The following is a 24,313-nucleotide window of genomic DNA, read 5'->3' on the forward strand; positions in this document are numbered from 1 at the left end:
CTATATGTGAAAATTACCAAATGTTTGACATCCAGTAGCTGATGATTAATAAATCAATGTGCTCTAGTGGTGTCATTAAACAAAACAATCTTTAACTTTAGTTTAGTGGTATTTTCAGGAAAATTTATTTTTTAGACATTGTTTTAAAACAATGTCTAAAAAATACATTTTCCTGAAAAACTGTTTTTATAATTCAGAGGAAGAGAAGTTGATTGAAGACAGTGTAATCTGGTACTCTGTGTATACTAGTACACATAAGTGAGGCATTGGTGGGGATGGGGGGACCTGCCCCCCTAGTGCTGGGTAGTCTTGTATGGTACCCACAATTGTTTTCTGTGGTTTTTATATATTTGGAAGGTGTTGATTGAGAATCCGAGGGGTGCAAACTTGGCACCCTTGAGCATTTTTTAAATATTCAACATGGCATCCAAGATGGCTGACATAACCACATAACTGGCAATATCTCAGATAATTTATTAGCTATGGCAAAACTGTTGATTTCTTTGATGGTGCTTTAGGGGTCAGGGAGTTGATTTTGAACCACTACAAGCTAATCAAGACATTGTCTCATCATTTAAATTCAAGATGGCCACCACTATAGTATCCAAAACATGGAATGTCCACTTTATATGCATCACCTCCAATAATCATTTTGAAACCAAGTGCTAAGTTTTGACGGTGTCCAATCCATTAAAAATATCTACAAGTAAAGTAATCTGAAGCACAATCTAAAGTAACAATAATAATTCTTAAGCTGGTCTTAGGGGTGCATCAATCCACTTTTAAATTATCTAGAAGTAAGGTTGCATTATACAGACCAAGTCTATAATGCCGATCTTGGTTTCAAAACCGTAAAAATGGACAGTAAGTTTGGTTAATCTACAAACCTGTAATACATCTGTATAAAATTACAACAGAGTGAAACAAGAGAATTATCTGGATTAAAAATCCCATGCTTCGACTGGGATCCGAACCAAGTACCTACCAGCCTGTAGACCGATGGCCTAACCACGACGCCATCAAGGCCGGTTTCAATCATTGTACCCGAAAATTAGTTGTAATCCATGTAAAGATGTGTAGTGATTTGTTTACAACTACATACCGTATTGTTCCTATTTGTAGCGCCCGGGCGCGATGCAAAACACAAAGGGGGTGCGCTAATTAGAGTACTAGAACATGTTTCGTAATACGTGTGAAAAATCCTCGTATCAAACTGTCAATGCGTCTGGCTCGCTGAGACATCAAAAGCTTTGCCGCCGAGTCACTCCACCAGTGACGTTTTCTTGTTGAAATGACGTAGCGTACCGTACATCGTCAGCTGATTTTTCGAAATACATGGTACTGTGCACGTAGGCATATAGGGCCTGCGGAGTGTATTTGAAAGTGGGGTGGGGGAGGGGTGTGTGATTGAGACCCCTCATACTCGCCCACTTCATTTTGTCACGCGCCAGCTGTTCTATCCGACGACGATCCCACAGACGACAAGGATCATCAGTCAGACAGCACAGACTACGATAGCTCTGGCTGGTAGTTTGTAACTGACACGTTTCGATTGTCACTGTGTACACAAATTATTGTCATTTGACTCCAGTTTTAAGTTTAGTTAAAGTTAAATTGTTGACATTTGACTCCAGTTTGCAGTTTGCAGTTTAGTTAAAGTTATCATTTACCCGTTTTTTAAACGGTGTTACGGTGTCGGTGTAAATACCTACCGGTATGTTTGTACTTCCGGTTTTGAACAGCGTTAACGGAGTGTCGTGCGTTCATTCTGTGTGGAGATAACAGCGACATGCATTTGATAAACGACACGTGTGACATACTGTTCGCCCATACTAGTGTCGTAGTGCTTCACCTGTTTGGATTTTATTTGTTTACCGATTATAATCATTGCAAGTCGGCAGTCAGGTAAGCCAGTTTTACTGTTTTACGGGTACCGTTTCATGATACATTTCTCATGATCATAGGGGGCGCTTATATTAGAGGGGGCGCTACAAATAGGAACAATACGGTATTCAGCTGTTTGTCAGTAATGTTAACATGAATAAATGCTGTTATCCAGATTCATGCATTTTCATGTAATTCAGACATAAACCAGCCTTTGGCCCTACAAAAATGGGAGCCCGTAAACCTATGCCAGTACATTTTGTCAGACCCACCTGAATCTGGTCTAGATATGGTCCACTGTACATATAAATGTTGATGTATTTACAACATGGTTTATCTCTACATTTCAGTATTTTGTTATGGTACTTCTTATCTTTGCACTGGAGATTACAGCTGGAACATTGGGCTTTGTCAAGAAAGATGAGGTTAGTTACTAATCTTTCATGTTGTAACTTCTAAAAGGAAAAAAAGGTTTGTACAAGTACGTGTACATGTAGCTGTATTTACACCATGCAGACCCAAGAATAAGGAACTGTTCAGGTACACTGATGGCACCTAAGTCTGTGCACCTAAGCATTTGCGTTATATTTTAAAGTTAAAATATTTCTTTAAAAATATTTGTTTCACCGCCACAGTACAATGGAACAATAAACGTGTTACTACTGAAAGTTATTTTAATTTAATTATTTTTTAAACTGAAGTAATGAGCACATTTGTAGTGGCACACCCCCTTGTTTTTACTGGCCTGCATGACGGCACTTAAGTCTGCGCAGCAAACATTAAAACAACCACTTTTGTCGCTAATTTTCACAGAAACAACAACAGATAATGGATCCGACTTTTTGTAAGTACTAGACAACAAACACTTCCTGTTATAGTCTGTTTCAGGAAATTTTGATCATGCAAATGAGATAAATATAAATGGTGTTCCATGCTCCTTAATTTGGATAAAACAAAATGATAATATAAAAAAAAGTCAAGGTCAGAGTTTATGATCATTATTCAACAAAAGTCTGTCTGTTATTAACTGTGTAAATGAGCACAAAATTAATAAAAACAAAACAACAACAACAAAGGCTGATTTTATAAGAATATTTTGATAATAATTTTAGTTTTTGTTCTAAAAGCATATGCTGACATTATCCCCATCCCCTCCCCCAGCCCTAGCTTTTAATTTATCTACTCAAAGAAATGTTAATAATAATTTTCATGCAGGGGTTCTAGAATTTAAGATTATGGTTGCATGCTTTGTCACTTAGTATTTAACTGTATAAATTAATATGTAATATTTATTTATGTGTACATGGAATTTTATTCCACCAAATTTTTATAATGTATTACAGATAATGCCCATACAGGATACACTCCCATTCACTAATTAGTAATATTAGAGAGAGAGAGAGAGAATAAAAAGCATCTTGTGTGCACATCTCATGAAACCCCTGCTGAATGATGATGGGTAGAATTAGGCTTGAAAACAGATTCTCCTTTGTTCTAATTACAAGTTAATATCACCGTTTCGAAATGATGTGACATGCTGCCATGGCTATCTGCAAGTATTACATGTAACACACAAGTGCACATACCTGGTAACTGAATAATGAAGTGCATTTGGAAATAGATTACAACTATTACAGTCCATTACATATTGTAGTGTGTCTGTTTATATCCTGGCTTGGACGAAAGAACTAGCCCATGCCGCAGTGTCCTACAACAGCTTGCTCAGATCATGCACGTTAAATTATTTTCAACCCAACGCAATCTGTTTATAGAATTTACAAGCGTAACCCAAGCTTAGCATGGAAAAGTGTAGATGGAGTGTGGTGGCCTTACACTGGACTCAGTCCACCCAGACACACACACCCAGAATAATACAACCGCAGTGTATTGTGTAGCCAGTCCTCATTAGCCACGGCTATATACATGGTCGCTGAGACTTGAAGAGTTCAATGCTTTCCCTCATAATGTTCGCATGTCTAGACAAAAGCGTAACCATTTTGTCACGACCACCATGTTGACAAAGCATATTGGTTCCTCTGTCAATTTGGCACATTTACGAATTAACTTCTCCACATCACCACATTGGAATATTTCGTACCATCCTAGAATGTAGTACTGTCTACCAGATTTTAACTTGGCCGAACAAGCTTCCTTCAACTCAAATATCAATTGGAAATATTCCTCTTTCAACATCAACACCGACTTTGCATCACTTTGCATCACTGGCCTTCTTTGCTAGAAGCAATTCCTTAAAACGATTATTCATTAACTCTGCCATTGCTCAGCAATGATATTCCTGCCTATCCATACTGTATTTATGGACAAACACCTTTACCCTGGCTTCTAATCCGTTACAAAAACATTCAGATACCATATTAAGATAGATTAACATCAAAAGTTATCATTCCCAGTCTGGAGCTCGACGCGGTAAGACGTGTTTGTTTCGCTTGTGCACACTGCATGTGCTTTTGTGTGCTCGACTTGGGGGTCCTTCATTTCGTTGTTTTTGTCGGCGAAATGAAGTTTTCTACTGGGATGTATGCAGCCATTGGAACTGATTGAACGCTGGAACAGCCTGCACCACCAGGTTGGATTCTTTTTTCGCGAGATTCCTTGCCTCCACGTCATTTCTCCGTCTGACTGTCGGACTTGTTTTTTCCGTGACTCGTATGACAGCCATTCTGCAGAACGCCACGGTTGTTAGTGTTTAGTCTCTACATGTCCGAGCCTGTCCTAGCAGCACTGGAAGAAATAGGAAGTGGGGTCGGCCCCTACTACTCTTTTTCTAGACTTTACCTTGCTTTATAGTGATACCATCTCGTATCCTCCGGAGTCGGGCCCGTCCGCACCACTATACCAACCCATGACGACTGGACTATACCCTAGTATGATACTCTCTCTCGTTCAGACGGATCCGGCTTCTCAAGATCTGTATTTCAGCACAGCACTACACCTTCAACGTCTATCGACTGTCAATCTAGGGGTTTTCTTGACGGGATGCAACCCATCTCTTCCCTTTAAGCTGTGCGCCCAAACGGCCTTAACGAGGCCACTCGTGTGGACATATTGATCAGACTTTAAACTTTTAGATCTGCGTTCAAAATGTTATGTCGAAATTACTTTTTTTTTTTTTTAAATATTGTTAAATAGTCCGATCCTCTCTTCTTTCTCTTATTTAATTTTGGACTGTCCTTCTAAAATGCTCCAAATTATATAAATATTCGGCCGAGCAGTCAATTCTTTTTTTTTTTGGCTTGTAACCTTTTTATTTTTTTTATTTATTCTATTAACTTTTTTACTAATAGCTATTTTCAAAATTCTGCCCATTTTCAACACACACACACACATCCATCCCGAGTCAGGCCACTGATCTTATCGGAGGTCGGACTCGGGATGGGCGTGTTCGAAACCCTAGTGGTATATGGGCACGTTAAACTAGTTATCATCATCATCATCATCATCATGCACACATGTTCACCTGGCTTCTAATCTATTGAGAGAAAAAAAAGAAGATAATTAACCGTTAAGATTATCCTGTCAAAGTATAGAATTAACAGATTTTGACAGTGTGAGATTAAAAGTAATTTTTGGAATCTTAATTACTTTGATGTCAAACATTTTGTTAGTTTTTTTGTTTTTGAAGAATGTTTTTGTGGAGATTTTTCTTTGAAATAAATTTCCAAATTAAATAATATTGTATCTTGTCATTAGTTGTGTTTACCATTACAACAATTGCTGTCAATGAATGATGGTTCTTTCATTTAAGGCAATGTGTTGAGAAATTACCTTGAAAAGTCACGCAATGTGTAGATTGCCTGAAATATTTAGTGAATCAGTCAATTTACAGATTGCCTGAAATATTCATGCATTCTACAGATTGCCTGATTTTACTCATTGCCTGTAACATATATAGCCACTTTTGTGTCAAGTCATCCGATAACAAAGATGGCAGTGCCCATGCATGTCAGTTTTGGTGATGGAACTCATCTTTGTACTCAATATTTAGTACTATGTGTATATGGTAGTCCAGTGGACATGAACACAAAAAGATCCTTGTGTTATGCGGCATAGGGTAAATACAAAGGTAATGGTCAGCAGTGCAGATCAAAAGAGAAGTGGTCAGAAAGATCAGAAACTTTTTAAAAGGCCTTACAATTCTGTGCTAGAATTTCGAATTTTGACTACAATATACCAAAAATCTAATTTCCATTTTTAGTAATTAGTGATTCTCATCTTAAGTATATGACCCAATGAACAATCATGATGATAAATTTCAGCATAATTAAAGGAAATATGACACGAGACCATATTATAGCTCATTTTAAAAGCAAAATGATATAAAAATAATATACAAATAACTTTATAACAATAAAATATGTGTAGTTAACTTAAAATGAAGAAATTACGCTAATCAGTATCAAAGTACGATTTATGCATATTTATTCATGAGCGTTCGGGAAAAAAGGTAAGTGACGTCAGAGCCGCTGTACTCTTCCATTGTTGTTAACTGTTTATATATGGAGTAAGGGGCGTACGATCTTTTCAGTCCAACAGTGCCGTACTGCGCGGCCTTTGGGTGTAAAAATAAACAGTTTAAACGATCCGGATTGTCTTTTTATGGTTTTCCAAAGGATTGTATCCGAAGAAAGACGCGTGTATTTTATCGCAAAAGAAAAGATTGGACACCAACACTGCATAGTACTTTGGTGTCAGCCTATTTACAGCCCGGAGCCCGAACGTTACCCGGAGACAAAAACAGTACTCGGTTGCGAATGCCGAGGTGTACATTGTACATATTTGGCACAAAGATACACCTCAGCATGATGTATTTATATATGTCAAAACAAAAATGTAGAAATTTTTATTTATTTATTTTTTTGAAAAAAAAAGATAATTTTCATGTTAGGGCTGTAGGCCTACATAACAAAATCTGTATTCACCGTCCGAAGAAGGAAACGTCAATAAGTAATTAAATATGGCATATACAAACATGGGATTTGGCATGAGGATACATCTCAGTACGATGTATGTAAATATGTTTTTTAAAAAACGTGTAGAAAACAATAATAATTTTAAATAATGTTTTTAATCTTCGGGCGGAATATGTCACAAAAACGTTCCTCATCGCCCGAAGCACCAAAGTAACACGAAGTTCAATACAAAATAAACCACTACTGTCGGTGTCGAAATAACTATTATGTTTCATCCACGGGCTGACTTGAGAATCTGAGTGTTGTTTTAGTTAATTGGTCCTTTCTTTCCGTGGCCTGCACATGTGATTCCTGATTGGCAGGTGTATATTGCAGGTAGTACTAAACCAAATAACTTCCGGCTGGGTCAAAGTTCGAGGTGCACCGAACTTTTGATAGAGAAGTGAACACCACAAGTCCTGTGATTGGTTATAAATGTGAGTGTGTTGGTTGTAAAAAATAATAGTTTCATCTGGGTAAAAAAAATGTGCAATTTGATTTCATCTAGTACCAATGTGTCAAGTAGCCTTGTGCTTGAAACATGTATGGGGTACCTGTAAAAAAAAGTACTCGAATTTTGTGCGAAACTAGGGTAGTCATAGACACTACCCGTTATCTCAGAAATGAGCAGCTTGACCCCCATTTTTTTCTGATTCACTTTAAGTGTAAGGGGTGGTAGTATTTATATCCGTGGCGTTTATGTCAGTTGATACGTTGCAGGTAGGAGTTTTAGCCACATATGTTACTATTGTTGTCTATGGGATTTGATTTGGTAGTATACACCCTGCAGGGTATCGACCAGGTAAGTGATTACCACGGTCTAGACATACGTACAAAATAAGATCACAGGGTATTGTGGCGTAACCTGTTGCGACTATAGTACAATGTTAATGGACATTATCAGCCGCCCTGCTTCATTACTGTAAATAATGCTGTAAAACCCTTGATTAAGTAGCCTTTCCCATCTAAAATTACAAAACTGACCAATTACGTAGTACCAAAGAAAAGAAAATTATCACTTGGGTATCGTGAGTGGTCGTTTTTACTCTAAGGCACCCTACCAATAGGCCTAATAATATGCTACTTTTTTTATGAGAGAAAAATACTATAACCCCATTTCGTTCTATTGATGCAAATTGAAATATATTTAGTTTAAAAGTTGATTATACTCTCAAGTCATTTATGTTGTTTTACAAGTCAGGTTAATGTAGGTGAAGCGCCTTGTCGTAAATTAGAGTGTTTGTTTACACTGTGCATATAGATTTAATTATGTACAGCCCGAACATGAAAAATGTGATATTTTCTATTAAAAAAAAAAAAAAAATGTTTGTCCTACATTTATATTTTTTACATATTTAAATACATCATACCAAGGTGTATCTTTATGCTAAATATGAACAGTATACATTTCGGCATTAGCATCCGGGTTTTAGTTTTGTCTCCGGGTTACTTTCGGGATCCGGGCTGTAAATTGGTCGACCTGTCTGGTCTGGCACCATCGGTTTCTCCACCCTCCGACTCGCTATCTGTTTTTTCTTAAGTATCACTGTTGTAAGTAAATGTGTGTCTTTCTTCATTTACTAACAGCTCAAATTGATACGGCAAAACTTTTGCGAACGAACACTGTGCAAGTCTTAGATTCTTTATGAATGGTACGGACTAATGCTTTTAAGTGTAAGGCTTCAGATCAAGCGACGCGTCTCTGACGTCACGGACCTCGTGATTGCCCTGCTCACTAAAGATCAGCAATTTCCGCTAAGAGTTCATATCTCAGGGTTTTTTATGGAGATATTTTAAGTAATTAATTTTTTATTTTTTTTATTTTTAGGTGATTCAATTTATAATTAATTGTACATGGTTGGTGCCAAATATAGGTCACGTGTCATGTTTCCTTTAAAGAGTTAATGTTATTAATATCTATTTTCGTTTTTTTTATCTTGAAAATAATTTTATATTTCCAGGTTCAAATGCTTATAAAGAAAGAACTATTGTCTAGCATAAAAACAGAGTATGCACCTCGAGTGCAGAATCCGGATATTGAGGGATGGCGGGAAATCTTTGACTCACTACAGCTTGAGGTAAGAACAGTGGGGTTTTTTAATACAGTGAAATGCTGTCTCTTCCAGTCTCAGCAAAATTAGTATTTCCATTTCATTGGGCACAAAATAATTATTTTATTTATTTTTGTTCTTACTTCACCATAAGTTTAGGTTTAAAGCATGTAGGCACTACATCGCCATTTGTCTTGTCATTACTAATAACTTGTTGGAACAGGGCAGGAGGTGGCCCAGTGGTAAAGTGCTCACCTGACGAGCGGTCTGTCTGGGATATATCTTCATCGGTGGGCCCACTGGACTATTTCTCATTCTAGCCAGTGCACCACGACTGGTATATTTAAGGCTGTGGTATGTGCTATCCTGTCTTTGGGATGGTGTATATAAAAGATCCCTTGCTACTAATGAAACATTTTAGCAGGTTTCCTCTATAAGACTATATGTCAGAATTACCAAATGTTTGACATCCATGACATGATTAATAAATCAATGTGCTCTTGTGTTTTTAACTTGTAGCAGCTTATCCTTTTCATGTCTGTACACTAATGAAATCACGGACTGAGTCTTATGATGTCATGAAGCATAGTTACTATATTTACGTTGTTATATGGCACTGTATTATCTAACTTCTTCATACATGTAGCTCATAAACTAAAAGATATTGAAATTATGTATCTAAAGTTGTGTTTTAATAAATTAAGAGCTCATGAGTAATATATAAATTCATTGGGTATATTTCATAGTGAGGACGATTTTCAGGCCTCACCTGTTTTATGTTGAAACTGTTAATTTCGCCGAACAAGGGGTAGACATGTAAGTCTACTGTATACACAGTTTCATATATATCTGATGGCTCAGATCATTAGTTGGATCATGTTTTAATTCACTTATGGTATAAAACATATATATGATGTTGACTAGTACAAATACTACAGGAAGAAACACAATGTGCCTATCTGAAAGACTGACCTACTTTTGAATAAGGGTATCGGGTTTCTTGACATGTAAGTTTAATCTCATAAATGCATTAAAAAGTGATCCAACTAAAGGTATATTGCATTAGAGTTAGGATACTGTGTGTATTTTAGACACAGTACTTACCAACACCTTGGTCAGCGAACTTGTGAAAATGGAAAAGACTTCCATTGCTATTGTTTGTGGTAAATTCCTCACTTATAACAGGAGTACATCTATAAATATGTCATACATAAATTGATTTTGTCATGGGGTATGAATATTATACTATTGGGCATGTTTACGCAACAGACAAGGGCAGCTATAATAAGTATAGTAATAGCAGCGTGCCTTCACATCCATACATTAGTGGTGCGTTGTCACGTTACAAAAGGGTTCATATAGTTTTAAAAATAATTTTTCATTAAAAAAAATCTGATATGCCTTTTGAAATCTTTCTTTGCTGATTATAAGGAGGCTGACCTCTGTAGTATTTAAATACCCTATTGATTTGAAGTTACTTGTGGTTTTAGTACCAACTGCACGGTATAACAATATTTTAAAATTAATAGCCACAGAGACAGTGGGTTTGTAAATTCCACTTGTCCACCAAAATAAAGCACTACCGGTAGTCCAAGTTTATATAAGCCTGAAAAATTGTGTTTTCAGGAACCCAATCCTTAAAGTACCTTAAAAAAAAAGGACTGATTTTTTATTTATTTTTTCGATGTACATACTACTACATGTGTATATAAAACAAAATTAAGTATTTTTTTTAGTAGTATTATAAGTATGTAGGTGAAAATTTATTTTGACCTGTAGAGGTAAATAAAGTTTCAAAAATAAATTAATATATACTCTTCAAAAAAAGAAACGCAAAAGGGTACAAATGGGTTATAACTCCGATTTTATGTTTCCTACCGGTTCATGCTTTGTGAATATAAGTTCATTGCATGTCCCAAACACATTCCCATGGTTACATTCGATAAAACGCAGCTACTGTAAAATAAAGTTTCAAAATGTGAATATTCGCAAAAACGCAGCCACGTGCCAACCATGTCACCACTGCACGTGCGTTGTCTGCACGTGCAACATGAACACCGACAGTATAAAAGTGCAGGGTGTTCGCTTGCCTGGCCTCTGTATCTGGCCGACAGTTGACAATCCAGGACATGCCACGTCTCAGTGAACCGCAGAGAAACAATGCCATCGGCCGACTAGACGCAGGCGAATCCAGAACGGCCGTTGCCAGGGCATTCCATGTGTCCTCAAGCACCATCTCCAGACTGTGGGACCGTTACCAGCAACATGGATCAACACGTGACCTCCCTAGATCCGGTCGACCACGGGTCACTACCCCCGGGCAGGACCGCTACATCCGGGTACGCCACCTTTGGGAACGATTGACTACTGCCACCTCCACAGCCGCAGCAATACCAGGTTTGCGCAGGATATCCGACCAGACCGTACGGAACCGCCTACGTGAGGTAGGAATTCGTGCCAGACGTCCAGTTTGAGGTGTCATCTTAACACCACAACACCGTCGACTCCGACTGCAGTGGTGCCAGATTCATCGACAATGGCCTCAACTGCGATGGAGACAGGTGTGGTTCAGTGATGAGTCCCGATTTCTGCTCCGACGTCATGATGGAAGATGTCGCGTGTATAGGCGTCGTGGTGAACGTTATGCGGCAAACTGCGTGCAGGAAGTGGACAGATTCGGCGGGGGTAGTGTCATGGTGTGGGCAGCCATCTCACACACTGGCAGAACTGACCTGGTCCACGTGCAGGGCAACCTGAATGCACAGGGCTACATTGACCAGATCCTCCGGCCACACATCGTTCCAGTTATGGCCAACGCCAACGCAGTGTTCCAACATGACAACGCCAGGCCTCACACAGCACGTCTCACAACGGCTTTACTACAGAACAACAACATTAATGTCCTTCCTTGGCCATCGATATCACCGGATTTGAACCCAATTGAGAATCTATGGGACGAGTTGGACCGACGCCTCCGACAGCGACAACCACAGCCCCAGACCCTGCCCGAGCTGGCAGCAGCCTTGCAGGCCGAGTGGGCCACCATCCCCCAGGACGTCATCCGTACTCTGGTTGCTTCAATGGGCAGGCGGTGCCAGGCAGTTGTCAACACACGCGGAGGCCACACCCGGTATTGACTCCAGATGACCTTGACCTTGGTGGTGTGTCCTATCACTTACTCACAATGGACTAGAGTGAATTGTGAACAATCCTCCAACATTTGGTAATTATCGGACTCACCATTCAATAATTAAATCAATTCTCCAAATGTTACGACAATGTGGTTTTGTGTTTCTTCTTTTGAAGAGTATATATATATATATATTAGAAGAAAAAAAACATTTCTTTTAAAACTGACCTACCTTATGTAATTTTCCTAAAATTGATCCTAAACTATTGTCCCATTTTTGCTTTTGCTCCACCTCCCCACCTCATCTCTCTAACCACCCCGAAACAAAATAATTAAATGCACACAGTAATGCATGGTCTTGTTTCCTTGTGTTCAGTGTATTCGGTAGTTAATTGTCACCTACAGAGCAATATATCCCATGTCAGATATCCAGCCCTCTACATTGTGACCAATTTGCTCACATATGTGACCATTTGTTTCATTTAGCGACTAAAACATTTCATATTATCTATATAAAAAATACAAGTAGGCACCATTTGGCTCCTAGGTGGTAAAGTTAACGTAGAGGCCTGATATCAACTAATATATTGGCAAGATGTAACTCATTAATTGATAGACAAAAAAGTATTAGATATCCTGTACACAGTGTACAGATCTATGTCAACCATTATCCACTTACATTAAATAGGTCAAGCCGGCTCTGAGCTGTTTTCATGAAAATATGTTGTCTTTCCCGATTGCCAACATCCCTATCACCAGTAAGCGAGGCATTAAATTAGAAAACAATAAATAAATAAGACAAACACAGTACAGTAAAGTACTCTTATAACGAACTGCAAGGGACCAGGAGCATGGTTTGTTATAGCAGTAGGTCGTTGTACACATTTGTGGAAGTTAGCCATTTTCATTCAGGAAGTCGGCCATTTTGGATTTTTACAATTTAAACACTATAAACACAAGAATTAGTGTGGGTTTTTTTATATTTCATTTATTATCACCAATAGAAGCAAATATACATAAATACAGCATGTTGAATCAAATGAGTGTTCAGTCAGTCACGTTTTGAAACAAAGTAACTGAAAGAAAAAAGAACGACATGTTTTATTTAACGACGCACTCAACACATTTTATTTATGGTTATATGGCGTCAGACATATGGTTACGGACCACACAGATATTAAGAGAGGAAACCGGCTGTCGCCACTTCATGGGCTACTCTTTCTGATTAGCAGCAAGGGATCTTTTATATGCACCATCCTACAGACAGAGTAGTACATACCACGGCCTTTGATGTACCAGTCATGGTGCACTGGCTGGGACGAGAAATAGCCCAATGGGCCCACCGACAGGGATCGATCCCACACCGACCACGCATCGAGCGAATGCTGTACCATGCACTGGGCTATGTCCCGCCCCATCAAAGTAACTATTGCTTATTTTTGTCTGCTTAGTGAGTCCTGCAGGGCTGAGGAATGTCGGCATTCAAATCAAACACAAGCATACCCGATATAAAGACTTCTTGTTATTGCATTTTGCAAAAAGCTAGTTCAAATTGAATATTAATATATACTTATTGAATTGTTGATATTATGTGATGACCAATGTCAGAATAACATTTATCAAACAAACGTCAGTGGAGGAAAACAATATTGTGAGCTGGGGGGGGGGGTGTTAATTTTTTTTTTTTTTTTTTTTTTTTTTTTTTTTTTTTTTTTTTTTTTTTTTTTTTTTTTTTTTTTTTTTAAACCCACTAGTCCATTGGGCTACTGGATTTGCATTTATCATTAGCCTTGTGTTAAAAAGCATTAGCCGCGGGCATTGGGCTAGCAGATTTGTTGACCTCTGCTAACTGATAACAACTGTGGAAGTTGTGGCCTACGATCATTTGCCCTTACAGGGCTTAAAGTTTGAAATTTTCATTAGGAGCACTGTGCTCCTAACATTCAAATTTTAGGCGCACAGTTACATATTTTAGGAGCACTTGGGAATATGTTTGGAGCACTGGGGAATATTCATAGGGACATCCATAAAGTACATAGTTTTTATGTTCCTGGAACGGGGGGGGGGGGGGGGGGGGGGGGTACAAAATGCATACAGGGAGGAGTGTTTCCATAATAAAGGTAAAAAAATAATAATATTTATAAACAAAGTGGGGGGGGGGGGGAGGCAGAACAATACTGTCAGTACTTCTTAATAGCCAATTTATTATTTGATATTAGTGATATAAAACATCACAATATAAACCTGAGTAAATACAAGTTTATTAACAACAAAGATTCCATGACAATCAAAATGACGGGAACTAACAGTTCTCTCCTTCACCTTCTATGACGGTCACATGATGCTGAATTATAAATATTGGCCAATCGTCAGTCGCCAGTCGATGAAAAGTACATGTATCTGGGTCAGAACTTTCCAGACATTGATGTGATGATCAGAACGTAGGTAGACATTACGGTTCAGGCTTTGCGTTAAAATTAAAGTGAATGTAACAATGCCACGTGCATTGTTTTACACTTGCTTTTAAACTATAAAGGTCTTTAAAATCGTTAACGTGTTTAAAAGTTGACTTCCAAATGGAGCCACGTAGAAAATACGGCATATTTGTAAGAAACTTCTTGAACCGCGTTAACGTGATTTTGAAGTCGTTTTCAGTTATTATTAACTGTTATCAGACGAGAATCCTAATAAAACCGATTAAATCGGTATACATAATTATAGTTTTGTTCAAACTGAGTTGATATCCTATTTAAGGTGCATCTCAAATTTTAAACTTACCGCTTGAAAAATATGTTCAGCGCACAGGCACTTGACATGAAGAAAATTCATAGATATATATATGGAATGAATGAATGAATGAATTTTTAACAACACCCCAGCACGAAAAATACATCGGCTATTGGGTGTCAAACTATGGTAATGCAAATAAATAAAGTGATAATCAACATCAATATAAAAATTCAAGGTTTAAACAAAAACAGTGTAAAGAACTGTGCATAAATACAAATACAAATATCACAGAATTTTACGGATACTGAATTTTACTCTAAACTTCAGTTTGTGCTGTATTGGCCATTCTCAAAGAGAATGTTACACCCCTGCACCACGGTGAGGTTACAGCACGCGCAGGGGAGATATATATATGGATATATATATATATATATATATATATATATATATATATATATATATATGTGGTCTAGCCTTGTATCTTGTATATAGTAGGGAGCGAAATGTTTGGTATATGTAAATAGACATTAAGTGGCAATAAATCTGTCATGTATGAAGAGAGAGTGAGCAAAATATTGCAGAAATACATCGAATTTACCGATATACAACAAATTTTGAATTTTATTCATGTATACTAATTTGTGTCGATCGAGTTCCTGTGTCACGTGCAGATTAACAAAACAGGTCACTTGGCTATAACTTAAGACTACGAATTTCATAGTATGTGTCAATGCAGTGGCCACTTTCCAACCAGCAAAACTAGTTATTTTGTTTGGTCGCATACATGCGACTTGGTAGTAATTTTTGGTCACATTCGTGAAAAATCCAATTGCATATGCGACCAGTTGGTCGCATTCGTGAAAAATCCAATCGCATATGTGACCAGTTGGTCGAGAACTTTGAGCGCTGCCCTAGGACATTCACCCCTAGGACATTTTTGCCCCTTTGCTTACTGAGAATCCGGTCATTCCCCCCCCTGCTCAATATTTTTCAATTTGTTTTTAAAAACATGTATGCATGTGTTAATTTTTAAATATTTTTCTTAATTATTGCAATTGAGATACATGAAGCTATAAATATCTGGCTTCCTTTTATTTATTCTGGAAGAAATTAACGAATTACGAGAACTATTTCACACACACACACACACACACACACACACACACACACATCATTGCCAGTGAGCTATGTTTATAATAACATCAAATATCTGTTTTCTTTATTACCACTGATGTTAATTAACTGTTCTAACCGGTGAAAATCATTTAATCTACTTGGTAGTGATGGTCTCCAAAACCACGGCTTTGATCAAAAGCCGGTAAGACTAAATGTGGCATTGTGTATATATATATGGAATAGGATTAGGTGTGATTAATAAGCATCACAGGATGCAAGAAAGAAATGTTTTATTTAACGACGCACTCAACACATTTTATTTACGGTTATATGGCGTCAGACATATGGTTACGGATCACACAGATTTTGAGAGGAAACCCGCTGTCGCCACTACATGGGCTACTCTTCCGATTAGCAGCAAGGGATCTTTTATTTGCGCTTCCCACAGGCAGGATAGCACAAACCATGGCCTTTGTTGAACCAGTTATGGATCACTGGTCGGTGCAACTGGTTTACACCTACCCATTGAGCCTTGCGGAGCACTCACTCAGGGTTTGGAATCGGTATCTGGATTAAAAATCCCATGCCTCGACTGGGATCCGAACCCAGTACCTACCAGCCTGTAGACTGATGGCCTACCATGACGCCACCGAGGCCGGTCTCACAGGATGCAATTAATAGTCTCACATCTGATTAATCTAGGATGACAAAATTCCCTATATAACATGGGGTTCCAGTCAGATATTAAGAAAATCACTAAATTGTATACAGCATACAATTGTACAGTAATGATTCAAGGTCCCTCAACCTTGACATTGCTCTTGTTTCTGGGGACAATAAATTTAAAAAAAAAAAAAAAAAAAATCATTAATCTTTTCAACATGGGAAATTATCACTAAAGTACTGTTGGAATTAGAATAACAATTATCTTAGTGGATTATTTCTTGCATTTTAAACTGACAAGTAAATGTTTTGTAAATATCTATTTAATAATACTCTACCTAATTTAGCCTTTACTTGTTTGGGCTCTCATTGATGTACAAGGTGGTGTTTTTTTCTTGAAATTAAAAGAAAGATGTCAGTAAACAGGTGATTTGTGCACTTTATTGGAACAGACTGTAACAAATTTTGGTCAACATGTGCCAATTTCATTGCTGTTACAATATGTGAGGGACTGTTTCTGATAATGGTTTACCCCTATCCCTTTCCAAAACAAAATATTTGTAGTTATTTATAAGTAACTTTTGAGCAAAATGGTCAGTGACAGTTCTGAGTTTGTGATCTATTATACCGGAATTAAAGGTGCTATCTCAGTGTTGCATAATGACAGCTATTGCAAATCATGTTTTACAAAAAAATTATTTAACATTTAAAGAAGACACGTTTAACTGTATGTCCATAAATGATTATAAGAAATAATTTCATCTACTAGTAGAAAATAGGTTTTTACTGGAGAATCTTTATCACAAACAGATGCTCACATATAACTATGATATAGCACCTTTAAGTAGTTGCAAGATTGTGTAATTTTCTAATGTACATGTGTACTTATATTGAATTTATATTTAATAAATATGCTTGTCATAATTAATAATTTATGCTGCAATTCAAAATAATCGGTTAACTGGCAGTTTTAAATTAAAAGTTTAAAGGGACATTCCTGAGTTTGCTGCAATTTTTAAGATGTTATCGACTAACAGAGACTTTTTTGACGACTGTAATTTCAATTCAAATATATTTTTCTGCATAAAATGTTAGTGGCTGTGTATTAAACGTACTATGTTAAATTTCATTTTATTTCCTAAAAAAAAAAAATTTTGTACGTACGAAATGAAGACAAAATCCAGTTTGGGCTTCTTACAAATATTAAGGCGACCAGAAACCAGAAACACATTGAATATACAGACTCTGATATTATAAACAAGAAGATATATTTAATATGTAAGTTTAATAGTAGAAATATTTTATTAGTTGGAAGCATCTTACAATCCTGCAAACTCGGGAATGTCCCTTTAAGGGTAAATGAAATTGACACACATCATCAAAATGTGTTATAGTCTGTTCCAATAAAGGTCACAAATCACCTGTTTACTGACATCTTTATTTTAATTTCAAGAGTAAACACCACCTTGGAGGGAGGCAAATGACCTAAGGGACAAATGTCCTAGGGGCAAATGTCCGGTGGGAGCGGGTGTGCAAATGACCTGGACCCAGAAGTGGTATACTGCCACTTATATTAACAGCAAGATCAGGTAGTGCTCTGGCATAAGGGTGGCTAACTGAACCTTTTGGTAGTCAACCTAGCTGTGTCTAGCAGTTATGTAGCCCTCTCGATATTATATTTTTTCACAGAATATATTCTGACTCACAAATTAACATATAGTGACAAAGAAATTGTATTGAATTGCATGGAGTAATTAATGGTGGCGTGCGACCTGTACAGGCAGGACCAAACAAAATAATAAAGTTTGTTTTGTTTAACGACACCACTAGAGAATCATCAGCTATTGGATGTCAAACATTTTGACATATAGTATTTTTCTATTACATTGTTGTAGTAGCAAGGGATCTTTTATATGCACTATTCTACAGACAGGATGACACATACCACGGCCTTTGATATACCAGTTGTGGTGCACTGGCTGGGATGAGAAATAGTCCAATGGGCCCAATGACAGGGATTGATCCCACACCGACCTCGCACCAAGTGAGTGCTTTACCATCAGGGCTACGACCCGACCCAAACAAAATAATAAGTTTTAATAATAGGTTTTAAAAAATAAATAAATAACCTAGTGTATCCTATCATTGACATGTATATACATGTATATGAAACAAAAATAAGAAGTTCAGTTATTTATTGTATATGTAGCATACAGCAGTGTTCGAGATTAAACAGTTTGGGCAGTATCCCAGTTGGATACTAACATTTCAAAATCTGGTATCCCACCTGAGAATTTAGTATCCCACTTAAATGAAATTCACAAATAACATAACAAACTTGGACAACATTCTTCTCGTTTGCAGTCAATTGCTACACCGCAATCGAAATAGCGAAATTCACAATTAAACAAAATCCACAAAAAGATTTGCTGCATCTATTTTTGAGTAATATTGACATAAATTGATATTTAGCAGTAATCTATAAGTGTTTCTGACATTACTAATGATAAACCTACCTGTATCAATTTTCTGTAGATGTGGAATCAATATTTCAAATAAAATTTGAAGGGAGGAACATCCAACAAAAATAATAGCGACTTAGCGGTTCCCAGTCTATTGCAATGCCGCTATTGCTCAAGTGTAGCATTAGACTGGGTATGAATTGGGGAGATATTGTTATGGCATAGCATTAGACTGGGTTTGAGCTCAAAACTTCACCAGTATATGACGACTTTCATTGTTTCAGCGAAAAATAAAAATGCAGGATTAAAAAAACTAACAACATTATATGCGATACTGGGTTATTGAAGTCTGGTATCTAAAATTAAATTCTGGTATCCCCAGGATATCGGGATACCGTTAATCTCGAACACTGATACATGTAATATATATATGTCAAACACTTACAATAAGATTTGCGAGGGGTGGGGGCATTCAGCTCAGTGAGTAGAGTGCTTGCCTGAGGTGTTTCAGGTCAAATGATTGAACCTCCTTAGCAGACCCATTGCATTTTTCCCATCCATACCACAGTGTTCGAAATAAGCACTTGTCCATTTGTCCTGACAAGTGAAAATCTGCTCGGACAAACAAAATGTACCTCAATATTTGTCCAGTGGACAAGTAAAAATTTTCAATGCAGTTTTATTTTGAGCAATCAAAAATATGTTCCTTCTACTTTAAAGTTTAATAAAACAAAACATTTATTTGAACAAGTGAAAATATTGCTAGACAAGTAGATTTCTTGATGTACTTTTGCTTATTTCTATCGCTGTACCAGTGCCCCATGTTTAAGTCATGGTTTGTGCTGTCCTGTCCAGGGGAATGTGAATTTAAAAAAAAATCTTGCTGCTAATTTTATTTACCAAAACCCAATCCTATATGTATCTCAGACATCTAGCTTTATTTTTAAACTTTCATTCTTTTCTCTTTACTCTTTACTCTTTTTTTTCACCATTTTAAATTAGAATCAGTGAAAAACAAAATTGGGACATATATAAAAAAAAAAGACTCAAGTTCACTCAACATGTTTTGACTTCAGTGGACAATCATTTGAAGTGAAGTTTGTATGTTTTAACAATATTTATTCCCAATTATAATGCTGATTGGGGATTGGCCAACAGGCAAAATGCCAATAAGTTTGTATTATAGCTATATTGTGCTATCCTTATGCTTGAAGCTCTAGTGGCATATAAGCATGCAAAAATGTACCTACTATATTGTGCTACTGGTTGATTGACTGGTAGACGTTCTGGATGAGTAGTAAATTTGGGTTGGTATTGGTCCAGTAGACCATGAGATATTTTTCATTCAACACCCAAATTGAAATGCTGTTTAAAAAAACCCACCTGAATAATTTTCTATTTCAGCTGCAGTGCTGTGGTGTTAATAACTATACTGACTGGTATAACATTCAAGCCTGGCCAGACGAAGCCCGGGTACCAGACTCTTGTTGTGTGGAACCAGCCACATCTTGTGGACAACTCGATAAATCATTTTGGTTTGACAGGGTTGGTTTATGTAAATGTTTTATAATGGAGCATCTAAACATAAACAATGTAACATACATATCAACCAAAATCATATCATAATCGTTATTTAACATTTAGCAGTTTGAACTGAAATTGGTGTTACGGTGTGCACAAACATTTTTCCATTCATTTGTGCTGTAAGTAATAATATCTAATTGACATTTTTGCTATGTATTGCATTGTATTAGCCGACTTCTAGTCTCTTAAATACTCTCCTGATATGGATGGGTGTCAGCCAGTACATGGGGACTACAGAAATAAAGTAAAAATATAATTTGTTGATGCACAACACTGATGATAATTTAGGGGATAACTATGTTGTATTTGACCATTGCGGATGTTAATGCTGGTTTTACCATTGCAAATTGAGACGGAGACGGTAGAATGGATATTTATGACTAAAACAAGCATGAACATCCGCAAATAGTCAAATAAAACATCCCCTAAATTAACATAGTTACTCCATACTAATTCAATAAATGGATTTAATTAGCCACTCAAATTTTGCATCATATGCAGATTGAATTAGAATTTAAAACTTTTTAAACATTAAGGTATATGTTTGACTATTATAGCCATTTTTTGACAACTAAAATCATACTTTACTTAGATTTTATGGTTTAGATTATCAATTTCCATACATTTGAAGTGTTTTTGGTCATCCTTGTGTTTTTAATATCACAAATTACATTTCTCATATTTTTAAAAACGCATGTGCGTCTGAGAAGAAACAGTTATGGAGTCGAGTTTTAGTCCGTTTTTAGAGCATATTTCACCATTTCAAAGTCACAGACTCAATTGTAACTTTATCCAAATGTGTTTCAGGTTTGTAGATTAACTAAACTTAGTTTTAATTTTCACAGGTTGAAACTAGGGTATGTCCCTTTAAACCACTTATTTTTCACAAAAATATAGTAAATTTATAAATATGTGGGCCAGTAAAATATGGGGCACAAATAAAGTGCATGTTTAAATGCCACAATGTTATAACTGAGGTCATGTGTGTATTGCTAATCAGAATAATTTGTGTGGTGGAAGTGAGTTTCTTTTCTAATGGCTTCTGATTACACTTTATACTGACGTGTTAATTTATGATTAACAAACAAGTCTTGCCTATTCAGCACCTGGATGCAAGCTACCATAGCTTTCTCATCCATCAATTTAAACTTTGAAACTTGGGTGGAATTGAGCTCATTTGGCTTCACAGGAACGAACCACCTCAGTGGATCCATTCAACTGATTGAGTTTTTTCTCGTTCCAACCAGTGCACCACAATTGGTCAAACTGGTAATATGTGATTTCCTGTCTGTGGGAAAGTGCATATAAAAGATCCCTTGCTACTAATGTAATAATGTAGCAGATTTCATCTGATAACTACATGTAAAAATTAGCCAAAATTACCAAATGTTTGACATCCAATAGCGGATGATTAATAAATCAATGTGCTCTAGTGGTGTCGTTAAACAAAGCAAACTTTAACTTTTAAAGTTTTGATTTTGTATCTGTGTTCCCAAAATAATAATATTTAGTATATAATTGATCCAGTTGTAGGGGTGGGATCTAACTCAGTCTGTAAGTGCTCACCTGAGGTGCTTTGGTCAAAGGGTTGAACCCCCTCGGTGAACCCATTCTCTGATTGGGTCTTTTCCTATCTCAGCCAGTGACCCACAACTGGAATATCAAAGGCTGTGGTATGTGCTGTCTTGTCTGTTGGAAGTCCATTTAAAAGGTCCCTTGTTGATAACGGAAAAGGTAGTGTGTTTCCTCTAAAGACTAAATATTAGACTAATAGCCGATGATTAATTAATCAATGTGCTCTAATGGTTTTGTTAAACAAAACAAACTAACTTTTGATTACAGAAATAGTAATAACTGTTTTCTGTTGTAGGGATGTCTTGGAGAAATAGAGTACTGGTTCGTTCGAAATATGTATGTGCTGGGAGTCGTCGGCATCACAGTAGGGGTTATACAGGTAACAGTAACTCAGATGAAATTAAAGTCCAGTTGGTAGCATTGATGTTTAACAAGCCACAGTAAACCTACATTTGTATATATTAAGAACTTGGTGTAAGTTGAGTAAGCTCGCAGTCCCTTCACATATGTTGGTTGATTTTACCACACTTCTCTACAACCACCCATGGAACTAATTATTTGTGTTTCCATTGTTTGAATTAAGATTTTATTTTTGCAGTGTTTATTTAACCAAATAAAGAGTAAGCAAGGATTCAGTTCTTTGACTCAGCTTATTGAAAAGTTCAGGAATAGCATGTCATTTCCAGATCATTTTCAAAATGACGGAACATTTGACTGATGATATTTTTTTGACAGTTTTGTCATATTTGTACAGATCAGAATTATATCACAATAGCCTTTGCCTGAGTTATAAAATCTGTGTAAAACCGGATACCTCTCAGTACCGGACTTAGTACTTAGTCCTTTTGGTGTTAGGTTATGGGTTACATAGGGTCCTCGTGCACACACCCCACTATAGTCTAATAGATAGGTAAAAAAAAATTCAAAATATAAACAAAACCATGAAATTTTGAATACTTGTACAATTTGTAATACTCTTAAACTTTCTTGCACCTTCCTATGCTTGTGCATTCATAATTGTGCCCGCCATCTTGGTTTTCAAAATGGCCACCATAGAAAGAAAAATTGCCAATATCTTGGCACCCAGGAAACATAAATACTTGATTCAAGGAATTCAACAGAACTGACTGAAATACACTACAATCACTTCTTGTATTTGTCAAAATTAAACACGATCTTCATCAGAAAAAAGAAAAGAAAATCACATATTAGCTTCCTAACCATTCAAAAGATTGGCCTAGGAATGAGGACCATATATTTTACTGTTAATTTGTTCTGGCAGCAAAATCCATACTTTGAGCCCCTCCCCCACCTCCAACAAAAAGAAGAAGAAAGAAACAAGAACAAAACAACAAAAAACACACAAAAAAACAAACAAATAAATCAGTCTACACAATACCACAAGCAGGGAAGCTCGGTTCAGCTCTGAAAAACAAGCAGTCTAAAGTACTGTCGGAAATAGAATAAAAATGATTTTCGTCGATTATTTCTTTCATGTTAAACTGACAAGTAAATATTTTGTAAATACCTATTTAAAGATACTCTACCTAATTTAGCATTTACTTGTTTGGGCTCTCATTGATGTACAAGGTGGTGTTTACTCTTGAAATTAACATAAAGATGTTAGTAAACAGGTGATTTGTGACCTTTATTGGAACAGACTGTAACACATTTTGATGATATGTGTCAATTTCATTTACCCTTAAATAAACTTAATTTAAAACTGCAAGTTAACTGATTATTTTGAATTGCAGCATAAATAATAATTATGACAAGCATAAATTCAATATAAGTACATTAGAAATTTACACAATCTTGCAACCACTTAAAGGTGCTATATCATAGTTATATGTGAGCATCTGTTTGTGATAAAGATTCTCCAATAAAAATGTATTTTCTACTAGTAGATAAAATTATTTCCTATAATCATTTATGGGCATAAAGGTAAAGGTGTCTTCTTTAAATGTTAAATCAAAATTTTATTTAAAAAATTATTTGCAATAGCTGTAATTGTGCAACACTGAGATAGCACCTTTAATACTGATATAAAAGATCACAAACTCAGAATGGTTGTTGACAGTTTTGCTTAAAAGTTACTTATAAATGACTACAAATATTTTGTTTTGGAGAACCCTCACATAATGTAAC

At 36.5% G+C, this 24,313-nt stretch overlaps 1 protein-coding gene across 1 annotated transcript in view; it reads left to right on the forward strand.

The window, feature by feature from the left end:
- Positions 1-24,313, forward strand: part of LOC121380774 (tetraspanin-9-like) — a 55,978-nt gene that overhangs the window by 26,975 nt on the left and 4,690 nt on the right. The window contains exons 4-7 of the mRNA XM_041509742.1: positions 2,235-2,309; positions 8,816-8,932; positions 20,411-20,551; positions 22,461-22,544. Of these exons, the coding sequence (XP_041365676.1) occupies positions 2,235-2,309; positions 8,816-8,932; positions 20,411-20,551; positions 22,461-22,544 (417 nt within the window). The remainder of the gene's footprint in view (positions 1-2,234; positions 2,310-8,815; positions 8,933-20,410; positions 20,552-22,460; positions 22,545-24,313) is intronic.

Source organism: Gigantopelta aegis, chromosome 9 (assembly GCF_016097555.1).
Source record: "Gigantopelta aegis isolate Gae_Host chromosome 9, Gae_host_genome, whole genome shotgun sequence".
Taxonomy (NCBI): Eukaryota; Metazoa; Mollusca; class Gastropoda; order Neomphalida; family Peltospiridae; genus Gigantopelta; species Gigantopelta aegis.